Below are 22,980 nucleotides of genomic sequence, written 5' to 3'. Positions count from 1 at the left end.
ACAGACGGAATTCTTTATGAACATTGTAACTTGTTTGTAAAACATTTATTAGTAATATTGCATATATCTGACACAGTATAACTGATAGCATAATTACAGATGTTATTATACACCCAACTGTTCACCCTTATAGCAGATAAAATTTTGGGGAGAGGTATGGATTGCCACGTTGATTTGTTGGTGAAGTTTGAAAAAAGCCAGTGGCCATAGTGTCTCTTGATGGATGAACGTGAATGTGAGAAATTGAATATTCTTCAGTACGGCATTATGGTTTCCTAATATAGCTCAACTTACTGCATGATTTTTTTCTGGTCATATTTATCATTTTTTCTAATACCAAACTGTACTTACCTGTTTAACCCTGTGCCTTTCAGTTTGGAAGTGAAAAATCACTGCTGAAAAATCAAGTAGCATTTTTGCATACTCATTGAACTTTCCAGATATACAGAAGTACATTATTTGTAAATTAAAATTATTCTTTAAAAAAATAGAGTCTGAAACTGTGGCTTCTGGTACCTGTGAAATGTGGAGGATGTTGACTGAAAGAAAGAAAAAATAAAGGACAAAATCAGACTGCCAGAGCTTATATAACAGCTTATATTATTCTGAAAGGGAGAAGAGTTGGGTAAAGTGTGTGCTTTGTAGTTTCATGTTTCTCCTCTCTTACTATATAAGGAAGCTATATGGTGTCCAAGAGCCAATTTGGTGTAGTGGTTAAAGTCACTGGGCTAGAAATCAAGAGTCTATACATTTCTAGTCCTGCCTTAGGCACAAAGCCAGCTGGATGACTTTGATCCAGTCACTCTCTCTCAGCCTTAGGAAGAAGGCAATTGCAAATCTATTCTGAAATATGTTGCCAAGAAAATTACATGGACTTGTCCATGTAGTTACCAGGAATCAAGATTGACTCAAAGGCTCATGCACACAAGAAAGGTGTTTGCTCCCCTGCCCCAACTGCAGAGCAATAAAAGCTCAATTCCAAATATTCTGGAGTTTTGCAAGAGTGAGAATACCTCCCCTTGATCTTTCACCAAGCAAAACTGTGCAGCACTATGAGTTTCTATTTAGACCTGGGAATATTGTATAATCTATACTGCGGGGCTTCAGGTGATATTTCTCCTTTAGAGTATTCCCTAATAGGAATGTTTTGTCAATCAAAACAAAGGAAACATTTTATGGTAGATCCCAGCAAAAGAAGAAAACGAAACAACTTTTCTATAAATGGTATTTGTTGGAAAAGTATTCCATTCCAATTTGTTTTAGCACAATTATAGTTGTTAATAACACTCACAGAATAATCTATTAAAATTAATCCCGGATTGCTCTTTAGGTCCTAAAAGAATTCCTGAAAATCTTTGAAGAATGATTTCCAAACTTCCACGAGGCGTGAAATAAAACCAATACAAGGATGCCGGGTCTTGCTGATGAATAAATAAGATGTTTTGTGCTCCAATATGTTCTGCAGTCTTATTAGACACTACTGAAAACACCACTAGAAAAGTTTTAATTTGTTTTGAAAAGGAATTGCTTCCAATTTAGTTGTTTCTTTTTTTAGGCTGTGTTCATTTATAACATGTTTAAATATATATTGGCCACTTTGGTTAAATTGCATTCCCAAAATGGCTCATGAAAATGAAATTTAAAAAATAACAAAAATCAGATATAAAGTATTTAAAATTATAGTGCAGGCCATCTAAAAGTAGCATATTAGTTTGGCAGAGCAGTTCCAATGTTGTTTGTAGGGCCCTGATAAAGGGATGACCAACATATTTGGGTACTATGCCAGCAAAAGACTGGCAGAGCAGAAGCAGTTCTTGCATGTATGGTTGTGTGTAGGAGGGAAAGGATCCCTCCAATAGTAACAAATTGGAACAATTAAATTTAGATTATTTCTGAACTGATTTAAATATATTAAGTATTATGGGGCATGGAGGTGGACCAGAGGTACTTACAAAGTAGTGGTAGCCTCAGAGACAGCAAGGAGTCAGATAGGGCAGTCCGGTGTCTGATTGGCTTCTCCTAAGTTGGGCTCACCCCATCTGACAGAGAACAATTAATATACCCTATGGTTCCTGAGGATAGTGTCATAGATCGTTCATAGAAATGTGTCCCAGAAGCATATCTAAAAAGTACTTTACCATTGCATTGTTAAAACTTACTGTCTAGTACAAAGACTGCATGAGTTTTAAGAAGGCTGATTAGAGTTTTGGGCTGCTACTGGTAAGTTATTCCCCATTCAATCATATCTCTGTTAATAATTTGACATTACTATTGTTATCCAATTATATTCTCTAAAATCTGATTAACATGATTCTGGCCTAATCCAGCCAAAATTAAGAATGTTAGGCATACATAGATACATAATAAAGAATTAAAATATGCCTCTTGATATTTAGCCTAGCATTTTTAAAGGGGATTGGCTAATTTCCCTTTTCTCGCATCACATTTATGTAAGAAAATTATGTAGTACCAAGCTAGTCTGCCTACTGCACAGCTGCTGGACCTTGCTTTGCCTTTGTTTCATTATGGCAGGAAATGAGAAATGGATTTTTAAGTCTGATTTGGGATATGGTATAAAGTTAGAAGGACAGGAAGGCCTGGCGCGATATGGTTCATGGGGTCACGAAGAGTCGGACACGACTTAACGACTGAACAACAATAACAACAAATAAAGTTAGAAAATGTTCCAAATACAACATTGTTTTTGGAAAATGATCACAGAAAACAAGAGAAACTATATTTAAGTTTCTAGATAAACTATGAGTTCTAATCAATCCATATATGACATTTAAGAGTCAGGAACAAAATATTTAAATTAGAAAAAAATATGTGTATATTGTGTAGTGATTGGGTTACTTTCACATAAAGGATTACTCATGTGTAATGTCATTTCACATGCTAGCAAGGTTATGCTCAAAATCCTACAAGCTAGGCTTCAGCAATACATGAACCGAGAACTACCGGATGTACAAGCTGGGTTTCAAAGAGGCAGAGGAACTAGAGATCAAATCGCCAACATTCGCTGGATCATGGAGAAAGCACGAGAGTTCCAGAAAAATATCTACTTCTGCTTCATTGACTATGGAAAAGCCTTTGATTGTGTGGATCACAACAAACTGTGGCAAATTCTTAAAGAGATGGGAGTACCAGACCACCTTACCTGTCTCCTGAGAAATCTGTATGCGGGCCAAGAAGCAACAGTTAGAACCGGTCATGGAACAACCGATTGGTTCAAAATAGGGAAAGGTGTACGACAAGGCTGTATACTGTCACCCTGCTTATTTAACCTATATGCAGAGTACATCATGAGAAATGCCAGGCTGGAAGAATCACAAGCCGGAATTAAGATTGCAGGGAGAATCATCAACAACCTCAGATATGCAGACGATACCACCCTAATGGCAGAAAGTGAAGAAGAACTAAACAGCCTCTTGATGAGGGTGAAAGAGGAGAGTGCAAAAGCTGACTTGAAACTCAACATTAAAAAAACTAAGATCATGGCATCTGGACCCATCAATTCCTGGCAAATAGAAGGGGTAGAAATGGAAGCAGTAACAGACTTCATTTATTTGGGCTCCAAGATCACCACAGACGGAGACTGCAGCCATGAAATTAAAAGACGCTTGCTCCTTGGGAGGAAAGCTATGGCAAGCCTAGATAGCATATTAAAAAGCAGAGACGTCACCTTGCCGACAAAGATCCGCATAGTCAAAGCTATGATTTTTCCAGTAGTAATGTATGGCTGTGAGAGCTGGACCATAAAGAAGGCTGAGCGCCGAAGAATTGATGCCTTTGAACTGTGGTGCTGGAGAAGACTCTTGAGAGTCTCCTGGACTGCTAGGAGGTCAAACCAGTCAATCTTAAAGGAAATCAACCCTGATTGCTCATTGGAAAGATCGATAATGAAGCTCAAGCTCAGATACTTTGGTCACCTAATGCGAAGAGAGATCTCTTTGGAGAAGACCCTGATGCTGGGAAAGATTGAAGGCAAAAGGAAAAGAGGACGGCAGAGGATGAGATGGTTAGATAGCATCACTGAAGCAATGAGCATGAAACTGAGCAAACTCAGGGAGGCAGTGAAGGACAGGAAGGCCTGGCGCAATATGGTTCATGGGGTCACGAAGAGTCGGACACGACTTAACGACTAAACAACAACAACAACGTGTAATGTGAATATTGTTAGAATTTGATATGTATGCTATAAATAGCGTTATGCCTGCAGAGGAATAAATAGAGATAACTATATTCTAGTCAGATTTTGTTGTTAACTGTAGAATAAGGTTTTTTATTTTTCTTTGGATCTGTGGGGTATATTTCTGTATTTGTGTATAAGCAAGTTAAATTCTTTTTTTTCTCTGTTTTTTTTTTTTACAAAATAAGCATGCAACTAAGCATTTAAAAAGGAAGAAAGTATATTATTTTTTACATATTAGTGACAAGTAAAACACTGCAAGTTTTTGTTTTTCCATTTCATAACAAAATAAAAATGTGTCTGCAGAAATATTATCTGAGATAATTTTGTTAAATACATTTAAAAGGCTTACAGAAAATTAATTTAAGAATTTTAGTATGCTCTTTGGCCTAATGAACAATCTCATCCCTCTTCTCATTATTGATTGCTGGAGGGATCTGTGATCTTTTGGAGAAGCCTTTTTGTACCTGAGAGGAGTATTGGCAGCTGAGTAAAATTGTACTGCTGTGGATGCTCCCCTGCATCCACTGAGAACTTCACAGGCAAAAAGTAACAAAACTGGTGGTAACAAACTTAAGGACCCCAAATGGAATGTTCTGAATAGATGTTTGAGTCAGCTCTGTTGAATCAAAAGTGCTTCAGTCCTCTCAGAGGAAACTTTGTTTTGTGCCATTGCATTCACTGGGGACATTCAAATTGGTAAAATCTGTCAGAATAAAAATCTCCCTATCACTGCTACCACCACCACCAACTTCCACCCTTGGTGGCAGAAGCTGTTTGGGCTTTAGAAGTGATGAGGTGTCTGCTGTAGAAGTCCTTACTGACCACTGTGCCCTCTGTAACTGAGTAAGAACTTCGGGAACTCAAGGAATTCAAGACTGCTGTTTATAATCTTTCCTAGGAAATAATTGCTGTTTGTTATACTTAAAGCGCAGGGAAAGACACATCTATACAAGAAAAGCAGCAGTTGCCTGATTCTGCAAAAGATGAGGAAAAAATATTGCCTGTAATTTTAGATAAACCTGTAGAAATGCTTCCACCAGACTCAAAAAGAAGGGGAAAAGAAATTACCATATCTCCTCAACTCACTATGGAAGAACATGTGCCAAGCACTGAACAGAAAACTTTACCAGTTATTCCAGAATTAAAAATGAAAGATTCAGCTGAATTTAAGGTAATTATGGGAGAGTTTGGGGAAAAAAGACCTTCAGTTGCCATGACATCAACATCTAAGCTTGTAAGGACCAATGACTCTCATTGTCTCCATACGTAGGGGTTTTACATGTATTACTGAAACATCAAATATTATCTTACGTTGCAAAACATTGATGAAAGACTAGAAATTATACAAATTATTTCAGATTAGTCTATACACAGAAAGCGCACACATCAATACTGTGTTGAATATTTCAGCAGTAATAGATTGAGTGTTAGACACTTGTGGTAATTTTGTAATAACTCCTTTTTTCAATAATACAAGTAGAGCATAGACGGAGGCAAGCAGCATGTGTATTCCTTTGAACGTTGTTCAGATGTAATATTCTACATCAAGCTTCCAGAGAGAGAAAGATTGTGTCTCAAGATTTTCTAGTCTTTATTTCTCTTACTCTCTCTTTCTCCCACTTCCTCCCCCCACTCACCATTTCTTCAGTCCCTCTTCTAAATTAAAGGACTGGGCTCTGTCACATTCTGTGTCAGGTTTCCTTTGCAAACACTGAAACAAGATCTCATTAGCTTATATTTATCAGTTTAATTTACTAGTTTATATTTATTGATAGCTGTGGGCTATTAACCTGTAATCTGATTTATAAAAGAAATGGATTGTTAATTATTACCAGCCCAATCAATCCACTGCAAGATGAAGGCCTTTTCATTAAAGGTTATGGATTGTAATATACCATACTGGTCCAGCGTGGGTCAATAGATAGATATTTTTCAACTTTCCAGTGTAGAGCTGAGAGAAGGTGGCTAGTCCAAAGTCACCCAGCTGGCTTCTCTGCCTAAGGGAGGACTAGAATCTGGGTCTCCCCACTCCTAGTCCAGGACCGTTATCACTATACTACACTGGTTCTTTGTCTGTTAATAACCATAACAAAGTAATTATTAATTCTTGTATTTTACAATTAATAGAAGTTGCTTCTTACTTTGTATAACCCTAAATACAACTATTGCTTCTTTGTGGTTTCCCTGTATCACACATATCAGTAATGATGCCTCTGCAGAGCCCATGTAAGAATTTTCTAGAGTAATAAAGACCTTTTTGGCATAAAACACACATACACCCTGCTAGCATGCATACGTCTGAGTGTGGTTTCTGCTAATTCCCTGAATTACCATTAGTGTCTGGGTTGGTCTTCTCAGTAAACATTTGATCCATTATTTTTCCTTTATGGAGGACATTACCTCAACTTTTCTAATTTATTCTACATTTTTCCACATAAACCTTAGGTTAAAATACATCTTGTTTTTACATGGTATATGAGGCTTCTTACTTGTGTGGCTATTGTGACAATAACATCAAAAGTGCCCTTCAGAACATTCATTAAGAGGAAAATTATCAGCAATCAGCAGGCATTCTCTTTGTCTCATATGCCTTAGTCATATTGTGCAAAGTTAGCCTCATTGTTAGTGCATCACAAAGGCTTCCTTTTTAAACTCTGCTTTCTCTTCAGATAAATCTTTCACCTTTTACAGTGATTCGTCCCTCTTAAAAACATTTCTCTAGGAATGAATTTTGATTGTGGTCATGCCACTGACTTCCTGTTTGCAGCTGATACTCATCTTGCAAGATAATGTTACTGTAACCTTATAATAAAAGTAGTGGTAGTGCTCATGGTTCACATTTCTTGTCTGGACTACCTTGAAGGGCTGACATCAATCTTGCAAGTTTGAAAGCATTTCTTCTCTTCCTTACTTTTACTTTCCTGAAAACTAGGGAAGGTACCTTCTGAGACACTTCCCGTGCCCGTTTTCCTTCAGTGGGCTGAGATACCTTTTGCATGACAGTTGTCTAGTCTGTGGCTGTTCCTCCTGTCTCCCAAGGTCATTCCCACATACTATTACAACTTGGCTCCCCTGGATCCAAGACTTCCCTAAACTCTGTTAATCTTGCAGAGAAGGTAGATATGGAGACTGCTGAAGTTATGCAGACTGCTGGAACATGGATTAACTTAAGCATTTTGAGAATGAAAGTTCTTTAGGGAGCCTATGATTGAGGATATTATCCTCCAAAACACTACCAGAGAATGCACGATACTAGTCTTTCCCCCATATGATTGTGACTGTGCCATATCCTTTAATTTCCTGCTATGCTATTGACCTGGCTGAAGATACATTCTGTGTAATCAGTGGCACCTCTGTCTTCACCTTTATCTTTACTACTAACAGCTGCAGTTTCTGTGGCTTTTACCTTACCACTTACTTTGTTACTTACTAATTCAGAGATTCTCCAGGTTTCTACCAGTTCTCTATCTTCTACTGTTCATGAAGAGTCTGCATTTCTCTCAGAAAGCTATCTTATTGCACAGTGAAAAATTCTAAAGGAGCATCAGAATCTGTAAATTGCTTAATTTGGTTTCAGATTGAGAGAAAAAATGGCAAGAAACAAGAAAAAAATTAATTGATTTTTCTTTAACCAAAGTGTGAGCCACAGGGAATACCTTCCTCAAAGAGATCTCTGCAAGGTGGAATGCCAGGAAATATTTGAAGCCTGTGCTGTTTAAATGTCAAGGAAGAGATGCCTTTCTTAAACTGTATCATAAACTGCAACTCTCTGAAACATAACAATAATAGGAGTGGTGCTTCTTGGTATTTTCACATTAGTTCTTATGTGAAAGGCATCATCAATTTCCAAATCAGAATTGAAAATAATGAAAGCAGCTCTTGTGAACATTTCCCCCCAAAATCAATATTCTTTATGTATGCATTTATTTATTTACTAAACATATGTGGCTGCCCATATACCAGAAGGAACTCTAGGCAGCAAACAAAAATAAAATGAGTATGACTTAGATACCCTTGTACTTAAATCAGGTTTTTATTATGCAGATCTATGCCCTTTACAGGTAGTCCTTGCTTACTGACCACTTGTTCAGTTTGAAGTTGTGACAGCACTGAACGAGTGGTACTTATGACCAGTCCTTGAAGTTCCGGCCATCACACCACTCCCATGGTCACATGATCATGATTTGGGCACTTGACAAATGGCTCACATTTACAACGGTTGCAGCACCCCATGGTCATGTGATTGCCCTTTGCCCCAAGCAAAGTCATTGGGGAAGCTGGCATGGAAGGTTGCAAATTGCCCTGATAAGTCATCCCGGTCTCCCTATGCTTGTGTGGCACCACAGCCTTGGTCCCCTGGTCTCCCTGCACTCATGCTGACCTGCAGCTTCCTTCTCCCACCTTCCCTGCGCTCATGCACATCCTGCGTCAGGCCCCCCAGGGCCTCCTCAACCCCCAAAGCATCCCCTTTACAGCACCCCTGTGCTCCTTACCTGGGACTCCCACCAATTCCTACTTAACGACCGGTGTGTCTTGGGGTTACGATGGGAACCAGAACTGCCAGAAGTGTCGCTAACTGATGTGGTCATGTGATGTCGTGCTTTACGACCGCATCGCTAAGCGATGGCAATCCCGGTTTCAATCACCTTCATAACCCGAGAACTACCTGTACTTGTTTTTGAATTGTATATTCACCAGCCTTCAGCCTGGGGAACAAGCAAGTACTGTTTTCAAATTCTCCAGCTCTCTTTGAAAGTTGTTAAATTGTGCCTGCACTGTTTTCATATCATCTCATAATAATTTCATGTTGCAATCCAAAGTGGTAATGTTCTTCTCTAATGTGCCAATATCTCTACAAATAATAGCCATCTCAGAACATAATTTGTTATTGTGTCCATGAGATTACACACTGATTGCAATTTATCCATCAGCTGGAGACTGGGTTCTTCCTTAGAAAAAGCCCCAGTCCTAGATTAAATTGTATTGGAAGATACAGAGGGTTTTTTTGAATTGAATATCAGGAATCTCAACCATACAAACAATTTCATCTTGTGAGTTCACTTGCAAGACTAACTCTTCTTTAGAGGATTTATTGGGAATATCCTCCTTGATTGAAGAGGCGGAAACTTTTAAAATCATATTATGAGGCATAGTAGAATTTGCACTTCTTTTCTAATGAGTTCAAAGTGCACTTTGTAAATTTAAAACAAAACTATGGAATAATTTACCAGATTATCAGTCCAATTGGAGTAATTAGCAAGGGAAGGAGGTGAGGGAACAAATAAGGCAGCTACTTAAACCACTATGTCACTGTAAGTCAAAATGGAGATATTTTCTGCAGCTTGAAAAGAATCAGGTTTGTATGTGGGACCCACTTCTCTTCTGTTTCAGGCCTGAGGATGAACCTGCTTCCAATATTTCTGTACATTATAAGAACCTTCCTATATTTAGTGCTTATTTTATCTTCCCATATTCCTAAAGACTGTAACTCTTGGGTTTTTTTGGACTCACATCTGAAATATTTTGTCAAGCATATTTCCAATTTGTAATCGCCACCCTCATTAATCCTCTGGTATTTTGGTGGAGTTTTTCTTTGCCCTCTTTTTTTCTAACTAACTAATTCTTTCAAATTTCTGTCATTGATATGTTCACCTCCTTTTTGTAATCATCTTCTACTTCTTGGCTAGTGAGGTACTGTATATGCTTGCACACCATCTCCTTCACAGAAAAAACATTCTAAAATTATTTTTGAATTTCGTATGAATCAACCCATACTTTTTCTTACCTTTTACCCAATTTCCTCTAAATTAACATAGCTCTTTATTCATATTTTAATCCATATTGTAAAGATTAGAGTACAATAACAGAAAACAAGCAAATAATCCTTAAATTGTGACTGTAGTAGATGAAAAATAAACAGTGAGACCAACAGATTTAATGTACAGGTACCAAAAAACCATGTAATAGAATTTTTCCATTTACTATTTTTTAAATTATTTTCAATAGCCTTTAACATTGCAAAAAGAAATTCCAAGACTTGACATAGACTCAGTAGGACTTAAAAAAGGTAATTATTGTTTTCATTTTGTTATTTTATTCTTTTAAAAATTATGATAAAACATGCATAATATCCTATCCAATGTTCTTGGAAAACAGAAATGTTATGTTAAAAAAATCCTAGTACAATAATTCCTAAATACATTTTTTAAAAATGTAATTTACTTATGGATAAATCCTAAAGCTGAGAAAAGGTTGATTGAGGGGTCTTCAGAAGCTGTGCAGATATTACTTTATTGGACAGCAAGGACATGTATTGGTAGAATTAGGGCATTACTGTAGTCTCTCTTATCCCTCCAAAAAGCTTTGGAAGTTTCATGAGGTCCGAAAGTTGAATTTTGAAGATGTGCATTGGGAAAGGCTAAGAATCTATATGATCTTCCCCATTATTTTCCTGATTATATATTATATTAAGTTTCCTTTCTTTGACTGTAACAGAATAAAAACTTCTCTACCCCCAATCCAAAAGTAAGTTCCATAAACATCGGAAATTTAATGTTTATGCTGTTTATTTCTTTATGCCATGTATTTCTCATTTTGATAGGCTACTCTTAAACTGAGATTCTACAATTGTAATATGACTGCCAGTGAACATTATTTCCTCCCACAGACATTACGGAGTACTGCTGATTCTGCTCTTATAAAACATAATTGCATTATGATATGTGTGTGTGAACATGTGTGTGTATATATATAAACAATCATATACATACACAGAATTAAAATGTATCTCAAATATAATGATGCTTAAATATTTCTGAATGCATAAGCAGCATTGCTTTAGTGATCTTAATGTCTTTTGCTGTCTGTCTCAAGTTGTAACATGTTAAAAAATAATATTTTGAATTTATAGAGGAGAAAAGTCACCCCTTGATCAGTAAAAGCATGGTTCAGTTAGGAGATCATTTGACTGAGCTAAAGAGAATGCCTGAAGCTGAAATTTTAGCAAAACTCTTGCTTGAGCCTGACGAAGGTAGGTATCACTGAAATATGAGAGCAGAACATACTACAGTCTTCAGGATTATACCCTTTGCGGGTCTAAAATTTCATTAGGATGTCCAAAAAAAAAGAAAAAAGAAATCAGAAATAGTTAAGAAAGATAAACCCTCTGATTTGCAGATGGGACCCTAGGCTAACATTGCCCTTACTTTGCTAAGATGTAAAAAACCCAAACAAACAGTATTTACTAGTTATTTTTAACTCTTAGTTGTTTTTTTTTATCTGCGCTCAGTCATTACCGACTCTGCAGTGACTGCTTGGACGAGTCCTTGCAGTTTTCAAGGCAATTGTTTCAGAAGTGGTTTGCCAGAGCCTCCTTCCTAGGGCAGAGCCCAGCTGGCGAGTGCAGGAGGCGGGGTTTCCGTTGCTTCGCGCCCTTTTCGGACGCGTGCGGTTTTTCATGCTTACCGGCAACTGCTCCCGACTCCTTTTTGCAAGGCGCCGCCAGCGTTTTTCCTCCCACCGGAGTGAGAGTCCCCATTTATCTACTCACGTGAGTTTTCGAACTGTTGGGTTTACAGGAACTGGGGAGGAAACAGGAGCTCACCCTGCTAACGCGAAGGCTGGACTTGAACCGCTGAAGCGTCGACCATTTCTGGCCAGCAACTTTCAGCGTCATTAAGCCGCTGTGCCACTGCGTCCCCCTAACTCTTAGTTAGTTTGGAGTAATTGGTCTTTTGCCATAGTTTAATCAGAGTGTATGTAGATAGATAAGCATTTAATAGAAATAGAAATGTGTATATGCATTTAATAGAAAAAATTATCTATCCTATATTTATGATAAATAGTACTTGATCTATTAAAATACTTATAGCACCAATTCTGACTATAAAATCAATCTCTGTATATATTGCACAAACTAGAGGAATATTTTACATTTTATATGAGGAAATACTGTTACTCATTTATTTATAGGGGTAATAATATACTATAAATAGCAAATTGCCACATGTTCTCCTACGTATAATAGATGATATTAATTTATTGTTGATCTAGAAATAACTATGCAGGCATTAAAATAAATATAATAATGAATGTATATATAAATTAGCTTTGAGCTTAAGCACCCAATTTTTTTTTTCACACAGCTCTTTGAATCACTAATTTCTAGCAATGATTCTTAGTATTCATCCAAATTCCTGTATTGTCATGTACAAGGAATAACTGCCGCTCTATATTTAGCCTATGGGACTTCTAGAAATGTAAATGGCCAATACTTTTTAGCCCTTCAGGGTGTTTAACATGGATTTAGAATTTCAAACATATATACCCATCATGCTATTCCCTTTTGGGATAAGAATCTTATACAGAATACAGAAAAGGACTAAAAAATAGTAAACCAAAGAAATTGAAGTCATGAGATAAGAATAAGAAACATTGCTAAAACTACTTTATACCAATACTATTTGCCTTACCTTTCCATTTTTACAAATCAGCCTTGCTTCCATGATGTCCATACACCACTCTATATATTGCCTACTATTCGTTAAACTTAGGAGCTCATCAGTTTGACCCAAAACACAATTTTCTTGATATTTGCCTTCCTTTTGATCCTCCTTCAGTCTTCCCTCACATATTGTTTTAAAATTTGATCCTCATTTATTCTCTCTATATGAGCAAGCCACCTGAACTTCTTTCATACTGGTCATTCATTCATTTCTTTCATTCATTATTCCACCATGCATCCTTTTGATACTTGCTATTAGTATAAGTCCACCCACTTCTCTAGCAGTCTCTAACAGAATTCTTTTCACTCTGTTCCAAGCATCTTTCTTGTCCTCTTTTCTCATGTCCACTTTCTATTTATTCTATTGAGAGATTAATCTGTCTTCTAATACTTTTTCCTAAAGGATTCATATTTTCTCTTTCTACAGTTGTTCCACTCTAGTTTCTTTCACTTCTTTCTTTTCCTTCCATCTTTTTTTTTCAGACTTCACTCTTTACATTATTATCTTTCACTTTTCTCTTAGTTTTGTAGACTCATGCTATATCTATTTTTTCTTATATCATTTCATGTAGTAATTCATGCTCTCCCCTTTAATTCTCACTTTCAGTCTTCCATATCCTGTAGTCATTACTGGATGAGCCCACATATTTTGACCATTGTTGCCTATTATAGCCTTGGTCAATTGAGGCTGTCATGTAATGCTTTTTAATAAAGTAAAGTATAGACTGTTATTTGCCTTAGTTACAGCCTTGGCACATGCATCATACTTTGCTAATCATAAAGATAATGCCAGAAATTTTGGGCACAATTTGGTCAGTAAGCAATAAGCACATTCAAATCAAAGTTTTATGCCAAACCTGAATTTCTAATCAAGAGACTATCTTGCCATATCCTGAATTAAACAAACAATACAATTTAGGAGAATATATGTACCTCAGGGTTGAACTATGGAGTCCTTGAGGTTCTCTGAGCTTGGTTGTTTTCTTGCAGACATTTCGTTACCCATCTAGGTAACATCTTCAGTTCTAGAAGGGAGTGGGGTTTGCTTTCTGTTTATGTACAGTAACTTGCCCTGTCAGTGTTGGTGGGGGGAGTTGTTTTTTCCTTGGTAGTTCCTAGATTAGGCTGTTGTTTACTGCTTGATTGTTTGTCTGGTGTTAATCCTGGTGTTAATCGCTGCTTATCTGGATGTTGATTGCTGGCGAGGAGGTGTTCTGATCTTTTTGTTTCCTTTTTATTGTCTCTTTTGAATAGTGCTGTTTATCTCTATGTGCCTGTTGATGGCTGACTTGTCTGAAAAGACCAGAACACTTCCTCGCCAGCAATCAACATCCAAATAAGCAGGGATTAACACCAGGATTAACACCAGACAAACAATCAAGCAGTAAACAACAACCTAATCTAGGAACTACCAAGGAAAAAACAACTCCCCCACCAACACTGACAGGGCAAGTTACTGTACTGTATATAAACAGAGAGCAAACCCCACTCCCTTCTAGAACTGAAGATGTTACCTAGTTGGGTAATGAAATGTCTGCAAGAAAACAACCAAGCTCAGAGAACTCCAAGGACTCCATGATATAGTTTAAATCCAATCGTATTATGTTTGGAACAAACCATCGTACAAGATACTAGTTACAAAGAACATTTTGTAATTATAGCTCAAAGTATTAGATAAAGGATTATGTAAATATGATTTTGAAAGAAATTATCTATAATTGCCCCAGAAATATATAAGCACTTTGCTCTAAACACAGAATTTCCTTTTATTTTTTAAAAAATATCCATAAATTTATTACTTGTGTCCCAGACAACTAGCCTGGATATATAGCAGCAAGCACAGGATGGGTTAGAAGTGGCTATATGATCTCAAAATATATTATTGTATTATTAGCCTATTACCTAAATGACCAAGAATTGATTCCATCGGTTATATTCTTAACAAAACTCTCACTTGCATTTTTTCAACGAGATAGGAAAATTACCAGAGAGACAAAAACTTGAATTACTTCAGATACTAAATCAGCTGGTAACTACGGATGAACTACAGCAAGCTGGTAAGTGATGAATAGTAATATGTGATTTCATGATATTTGTATCTTTATATTCACATTTTTTTATAAACCGCTTGCTTGGTTTATAAATTTCTTGGTTCGCCAGTGGTGGAGATATATAACTGGGTATCATCAGTGTACTGTAGGATGACATATACCAGCAGTCTCATGTAGATGTTAAAGAGGAGGAACAAAAGATCTGAGCGCTGAGGCACCCCACATTGCAGGAGCCTAGGGTTTGACCTCTCACTCCCCACCAACACTGACTGGAACCTGCCACAGAAGGAAGGAGGAGAACCATTACAGGACAGTGCCCCCACTCCCAACCCCTGAAGCCAGCCAGAAGGATACCATGGTTGATCGTACTGAATGCTGCTGAGAGCTCCAGGAACAGATGCACCACCTTCATCCTGGACCCTCCACAGGTCATCCACAAGCATGAACAATGCTGTCCCAGTGCTGCAACCCCTCTGAACCGTGATTGAAAAGGGTATATATAATCCACTTCATCTAGGGTCCTCTAAAGCTGAGTACCTACCATCCGCTCAACAATCTTCCGTAAAGGGAGGTTGGAGACTGGTCAAAGTTGTCTAACATGGTTGGGTCCAAGGATAGCCTCTTAAGAAGGGAATGTATCACCACCTCCTTCAAAGCAGGTGGCACCACCCTCTTGTAAAGAGGCATTAATCACCACTTGGGCCTAACTGCATGCCGCCTCACAAGAGGCTGTAACCAACAAGAAGGGTATGAGTCCAGCACACAGGTGGCAGAGCTCATGGCTCCGAGGCCCCATCCACTTCCTTGGGAGTGACTGGCTCAAACTCTTTCCAGATAACAGAGCCCAGACCTACCTCAGTCAGTTCCATAGGATCTGCACAGCTAGAATCCAACTCCAAGTGAAGTGAAGCAACTTTATCCATCACATACCAAGAATATTCCTCACAGTGGCCCAGTAAGAGCTCCCCCAGGCCCTTCTTACCCAGAAGGGACCTGGTTATCTGAACAGGGCTGCTGGCCGGCTATCTGCAGATGCCATAATAGTGGAGAAGTAGGTACAGTTCACCACTCTTATGTCCACAAGGTAAGTCCTAATAAAGGCACTTACCTGTGCTCAGTTGGCTTTGCTCTTTGCCTTTTGCCAGTGGTGCTCTAGGCAACTCTTGTGTCATTTCATCTCCCTCAGCTCTACAGGATCCACACTCACGGAGAGTCCACACAGATACAATCCAATCCAGGGCCCTTGTTGCATGTTCATTCCAAACTGTGACCAATACCCCAGCCAAACTGTGCACCAGAGCTATGGGAAAAAAACCAAACTTTTTCTGAAAACTGATTAGGTCCAGCAGTCACCTGGGGTGAGCCAATCAAACAGGCTGCACCTCCCTGCAATGAGGCTTTGGCACAGAGAACTCCAGAGCCAACATAAGATTAGTTAAATAAGTTTCTTTCATACAGAACATGGTGGGGAGGGGGTTGTTGTTGTTTAGTCGTTAAGTCGTGTCCGACTCTTCGTGACCTCATGAACCATATTGCGCCAGGCCTTCCTGTCCTTCACTGCCTCCCTGGGTTTGCTCAGTTTCATGCTCATTGCTTCAGTGATGCTATCTAACCATCTCATCCTCTGCCGTCCTCTTTTCCTTTTGCCTTCAATTTTTCCCAGCATCAGGGTCTTCTCCAAAGAGATCTCTCTTTGCATTAGGTGACCAAAGTATCTGAGCTTGAGCTTCATTATCGATCTTTCCAATGAGCAATCAGGGTTGATTTCCTTTAAGATTGACTGGTTTGACCTCCTAGCAGTCCAGGAGACTCTCAAGAGTCTTCTCCAGCACCACAGTTCAAAGGCATCAATTCTTCGGCGCTCAGCCTTCTTTATGGTCCAGCTCTCACAGCCATACATTACTACTGGAAAAATCATAGCTTTGACTATGCGGATCTTTGTCGGCAAGGTGACGTCTCTGCTTTTTAATATGCTATCTAGGCTTGCCATAGCTTTCCTCCCAAGGAGCAAGCGTCTTTTAATTTCATGGCTGCAGTCTCCGTCTGTGGTGATCTTGGAGCCCAAATAAATGAAGTCTGTTACTGCTTCCATTTCTACCCCTTCTATTTGCCAGGAATTGATGGGTCCAGATGCCATGATCTTAGTTTTTTTAATGTTGAGTTTCAAGTCAGCTTTTGCACTCTCCTCTTTCACCCTCATCAAGAGGCTGTTTAGTTCTTCTTCACTTTCTGCCATTAGGGTGGTATCGTCTGCATATCTGAGGTTGTTGATGATTCTCCCTGCAATCTTAATTCCGGCTTGTGATTCTTCCAGCCTGGCATTTCTCATGATGTACTCTGCATATAGGTTAAATAAGCAGGGTGACAGTATACAGCCTTGTTGTACACCTTTCCCTATTTTGAACCAATCGGTTGTTCCATGACCGGTTCTAACTGTTGCTTCTTGGCCCGCATACAGATTTCTCAGGAGACAGGTAAGGTGGTCTGGTACTCCCATCTCTTTAAGAATTTGCCACAGTTTGTTGTGATCCACACAATCAAAGGCTTTTGCATAGTCAATGAAGCAGAAGTAGATATTTTTCTGGAACTCTCGTGCTTTCTCCATGATCCAGCGAATGTTGGCGATTTGATCTCTAGTTCCTCTGCCTCTTCGAAACCCAGCTTGTACATCCGGTAGTTCTCAGTTCATGTATTGCTGAAGTCTAGCTTGTAGGATTTTGAGCATAATCTTGCTAGCATGCGAAATGAGTGCAATTGTGCGATAGTTTGAGCATTCTTTGGCATTGCCCTTCTTTGGAATTGGAACATAAACTGACCTTTTCCAATCCCATGGCCACTGTTGCGTTTTCCAAACTTGCTGGCATATTGAGTGCAGCACTTTAACACCATCGTCTTTTAGTATTTTAAATAACTCAGCTGGAATACTGTCATCTGCACTAGCTTTGTTATTAGCAATGCTTCCTAAGGCCCACTTGACTTCACTCTCTAGGATGTCTGGCTCAAGGTCAGTGATCACACCAGCGTGGACATCAGGGACATTAAGATCTTTCTTGTATAGTTCTTCTGTGTATTCTTGCCACCTCTTCTTAATCTCTTCTGCTTCTGTTAGGTCCCTGCCTTTTTTGTCCTTTATCATGCCCATCTTTGCACTAAACGTTCCTTTCATATCTCCAATTTTCTTGTAGAGATCTCTAGTCTTCCCCATTCTATTGTTTTCCTCGATTTCTTTGCATTGTTCATTTAAGAAGGCCTTCTTATCTCTCCTTGCTATTCTCTGGAAATCTGCATTCAGTTGCTTATATCTTTCCCTTTCACCCTTGCTTTTCGCATTCCTTCTTTCCACAGCTATTTGTAAAGCCTCATCAGATAGCCATTTTGCTTTCTTGCATTTCTTTTTCTTTGGGATGGTTTTAGTTGCTGCCTCCTGTACAATGTTACGGACCTCCATCCATAGTTCTTCAGGTACTCTGTCTACCAAATCTAATCCTCTAAATCTATTCATCACCTTCACTGTGTACTCACAAGGAATATGATCTAAGTCATACCTGAGTGGTCTAGTGGTTTTCCCTACATTCTTCAATTTAAGCCTAAATTTTGCAGTAAGAAGCCTATGATCTGAGCCACAGTCAGCTCCTGGTCTTGTTTTTGCTGTCTGTATAGAGCTTCTCCATCTTTGGCTGCAAAGTATATAATCAATCTGGTTTTGGTATTGACCATCTGGTGATGTCCATGTGTAGAGTTGTCTCTTGTGTTGTTGGAAAAGAGTCTTTGCTATGACTAGCTTGTTCTCTTGACAGAACTCTATTAGCCTTTGCCCTGCTTCATTTTGTACTCCAAGGCCAAACTTGCCTGTTATTCCGATTACTCCTTGACTTCCTACTTTAGCATTCCAATCCCCTATGATGAAAAGGACATCTTTTTTTGGTGCTAGTTCTAGAAGGTGTTGTAGGTCTTCAAAGAAGCGGTCAACTTCAGCTTCTTCGGCATCAGTGGTTGGGGCATAGACTTGGATTACTGTGACGTTGAATGGTTTGCCTTGGATACGCACTGAGATCATTCTGTCGTTTTTGAGGTTGTACCCCATTACTGCCTTTCTCACTCTCTTACTGACTATGAGTGCAACTCCATTTCTTCTAAGGGTTTCTTGCCCACAGTAGTAGATATAATGGTCACCCGAATTAAATTCACCCATTCCCGTCCATTTCAGTTCACTGATTCCCAAGATGTCGATGTTCAATCTTGTCATCTCATGTCTGACCACATCCAGCTTGCCTTGGTTCATAGATCTTACATTCCAGGTACCTATACAATATTGTTCTTTACAGCATCGGACCTTCTTTTCGCTTCCAGATACATCCACAGCTGAACGTCCTTTTGGCTTTGGCCCAGCCGCTTCACTCTTTCTGGAGCTACTTGGAATTGCCCTCCACTCTTCCCCAGTAGCATATTGGACACCTTCCGACCTGAGGGGCTCATCTTCCGGCATCATATCTTTTAGCCTTTCAACATTGTCCATGGGGTTTTCTTGGCAAGGATACTGGAGTGGGTTGCCATTTCCTTCTCCAGTGGACCACATTTTGTCAGAACTCTCTGTCATGACCTGTCCGTCTTGGGTGGCCCTGCACGGTATAGCTCATGGCTTCACTGAGTTATGCAAGCCTCTTCGCCACGACAAGGCAGTGATCCGTGAAGGGCGGGGGGAGGGGGAGAAATACCCTATTTTTTTATATTATACAATAGCTCAAGTTTTTCAATCCATATAGGTGAAACAGAGGAAGTTGAAGAAAAAAGAACAATATTTGCAAATATAGAATCAGTTGTTAGACTTCTGCGGCAAAAGCAGCCTGCTGAAGCTAGACTGTCAGGTAAAATCTGTAAGATAAATGTTAAAATAAGATCTGTAATATAGACCATCCTATTTGTCATACAGTGTAGAAAAATAAAATGATGGAATTAATGAATCTTTATTACAACCATAAAGTGATAGAATTGTAACTTTACTTTTGTATGTTTAGTACGTTAGTACCATTGGTTAGATTAAATAAGCCTTCCTTTTTTTAATAGAGGAAGAAATAAATGACCTGGCAGAGGAAAGAACAATCTTGCTTTCAATCCTAGACTCACACTTAAAGGATTATCAACAAGTACAGGCTGTTATACAAAAACAGCAAGATATTGGTGGGTATTAAATCAGAATTGTGTATCATGTAGAGATAATTATGTTGCATATAATCTTATAAAATTTATTTATTTATTTATTTATTTTCAAGATTTATAAGGCTGCCCAACTTGGTGACCCTGGCAGAGTACAACATAAATACACAATAAATCAAAAAGAATTAAAACCAAGGAAAACTATCTAACAACCAACAAACCATATATAAATACAAATTCTAAACTCTAAACTCTAAAATATTATGTTGATAGTGATCAAAAATATAAACCAAATAGCTATATAAACAGGATTAGCTATGAGTGATTCACCACAGAATAAGATAAAAACATTAATGCCCCAGACAACAGTGCTTCAGAATTTAAGAGAGTTGTGATTCATAGGTAGAGCACACATTTTGCATATCATATCCTTGGCATTTTGGGCAGGATGGTGTACTGTCAAAGACTCACTTTGGAACCTTGGGCAGCCATTGTCAGTGCTACTGCTCATAACAGTGCTCACAAGAGTGAGCTAGATATCCAGTGCTGTAACTCACTATAGGCAGTTATATTTTATGTGTATGTTTAGAAAGGGAAATTAAGAAGCTGTCAGAAGAAAGAATCCAGCTACTTGCACATTTGGAATTAAATATGAAAGATTTGGAAGAAGCCCGGGCTCTTGCATCTACCCAGCCATCAGAAATGAATGGTAAGTGCCGAAAGGGCTTTGTGGGTACATGGGAAATGATCCAAGTCATTTTTCACTGAAGTGGAAAAGTTTAGTGGATACATCTTGACCGAATCCTAATGACGGTTTGTTTTTTCTTTGTCCTCTGTCAACCTAGACTAGGTTGGTAAGAACACTGAGTATATTTCTCTGTGGAAGTAGTTAGAATGGCCATTATTCACCGTAGGAAAATGTCAGTATTGTGTTGTAGCTGGAAAGATTAGGTCTTATGAGAACATAGAATTGCCTTGACCTTACAGTTTACACTCTATTTAAAAACAAGATATCAGGGTGGAAAATGAAGGTTAAAAAGAGGAATTTGGGATACTCCAGAATGAAAATACCTTGTAAGAAAAAAATAGATATTACATAGGGCTGTGCAGGGCATTGAAACATTGTTTCACTGTATGCATTGATACAAATGAAGCACCTCTCCTTAAAGTATTGAGGAAGCTGCATCCTTGAAAGGCTTGTTCCGAAGGCTTTCACATCTGAATCCAGATGTGTTTGTATGCACAGCTGCTTTGTTTCAAAAGCAGTTCTAGTGGAAGTGCTGTCTGTGAATATACATATATATGCAGACAACCTGAGAAGCAGCCATGCCAAGTGTTCCAGAGGGCACAGCTGCCTCAGTTCTCTTTAGGAGGAATGCTTTGTTCATATGAGCACTCTTTGTGATACTCTCTTTTGAATAATTTGCACAGCCCCAGTAGATAGAAACTGATGGATGGGGCTGATCCTGTGGTTACAAGAAACTCTGGAGTTCTGGAATCCATATTAACCATTCCTGCATATTTCCAACCAGTTACTCTAGAAGGAAAACTACATATGGGATAAGGGTAATTCAGATGCACACAAACAGTAATCTATTGTCCATCTAATACATACATACATACATAAACAGTAATCAGTGGCATATGCACTTGTAAGTGGATTCTTCTCCACATGCTATATTCAAAATTAGACTATGTGAGAAATCATAAGACCTTTTGATGTGACAAACTGATGGCATGTTTGAGTATATTTGGAAGAGAGACCCAAGGCCTACTTTCAAATACGTTTTGTGGGCCCAAGTATCATGCTCACCTCTGAACTGTCCTCAGATAAGGAGAAGGTAGAGTAACTGCAGAGGCAGGATACAGATAACCCAATAGCCTTACAGCTAGAAAACATGGTTGAGATTGCTTGATCTTGCTGTGCTATTGAAAGGGAGTAGGCATGAGAAGGAAATGTCAGATCATCTTGTCTTTCATTTCCAGGTCTTTAATAGTATATTTAGAACCTAAGAAAGCTTCACATCCTAACATTCTGGACATTCTTCCTTTATCAGATAAGAAAACAGCCTCCTCACCAGTTCATGCAGCGGCCATGTGTAAGAGATTGAGAAAGTCTCCACTTTAGTAATCTGGGAGATAAACTGGATTTTGAAGAAAAACAATCAATTTGCTAAGACTTCTGTAATCTTATCCCATCCTTTTTCAATGAATATTTTAAAGGAATTCTGGAAGAAATTTGCTTCCTGTGGAGGTGGGGTGGCTAAGAACTTGACAGAATATTGAAGAATGAAAGTAGAGACAAGATGGAGTAAGCACTTGAGACAGTGTTCTTGCAGGATGAGTATTCCCATATACTTTTAGGCAATTAACAATGCCTGAAATCCTAGGAAACACTCTGTTTATAAACTATGCCTCAAGGCTCTCAGTAGGTTAGCAACTGCAGTTCTTATCTTACTTGTGTATAACATCTTTCCGATATTGTCTCTTTATAATTTTATCTGCTCCCTGTGATTCTCTGTGGGCATTCTTTTGGCTTGATGAACTGACCTACTGGTCTTCCTGGCTTTGATCTACTTCAGATCAATTCTTGATTTCTTGTTTATTTGCAAGTGCTTTTTTCTTTTCTTTTTTGCTGCTGTCAGCCATAAACAGCCATGCTCTATCATGGCTTAAAGTTACTCTTGTGGCATACAAGTTGATCAAGCAAGCAAGCAAACAAATAAATTACTTGGGATGTGGGTGTATTCAAGATAGCCTGCTCTAAGTCAAAATCTGCCGAACCAGTGAGAGTTATATGAGAATTCATGTTATTAGTGCCACCTCTTAGGTAATGCTGATGGGTGGAGTCCTAAGATGAGTCTTCTCAGTCATAAGATCCCTTCTCTGGTAAAGCTTACCTCCAAACCACATCTTTGTTAGAGTTTTGGAGAACTAAAATAACAGAGACTTTGGAGGTGTGTGAGGTATGTGATTGTTGTTCCTGAGATTGAAAAGAGGTGCCAGGTGATTAGAAATGTAGAAGATATTCTGAACTGAAACTCCTCTGAGCCTCAGAAATAATTTCAGTCTCTCAC

General features: G+C 38.6%; 1 protein-coding gene across 1 annotated transcript in view; it reads left to right on the top strand.

Moving 5' to 3' along the window:
* The window catches only part of CCDC7 (coiled-coil domain containing 7), a 224,060-nt gene that overhangs the window by 74,342 nt on the left and 126,738 nt on the right, over positions 1 to 22,980 (top strand). The window contains exons 18-24 of the mRNA XM_088150109.1: positions 5,123 to 5,366; positions 10,202 to 10,262; positions 11,106 to 11,225; positions 14,675 to 14,759; positions 19,496 to 19,614; positions 19,814 to 19,927; positions 20,493 to 20,612. Coding sequence (XP_088006235.1) covers positions 5,123 to 5,366; positions 10,202 to 10,262; positions 11,106 to 11,225; positions 14,675 to 14,759; positions 19,496 to 19,614; positions 19,814 to 19,927; positions 20,493 to 20,612 — 863 coding nt within the window. The remainder of the gene's footprint in view (positions 1 to 5,122; positions 5,367 to 10,201; positions 10,263 to 11,105; positions 11,226 to 14,674; positions 14,760 to 19,495; positions 19,615 to 19,813; positions 19,928 to 20,492; positions 20,613 to 22,980) is intronic.

Source organism: Python bivittatus, unplaced genomic scaffold (genome assembly GCF_059951505.1).
Source record: "Python bivittatus isolate LINGU-HERP-01145 unplaced genomic scaffold, Pbiv_v1 ctg000610_np1212, whole genome shotgun sequence".
Classification (NCBI taxonomy): domain Eukaryota; kingdom Metazoa; phylum Chordata; class Lepidosauria; order Squamata; family Pythonidae; genus Python; species Python bivittatus.
This window is presented reverse-complemented; position numbering and strand designations above follow the sequence as displayed.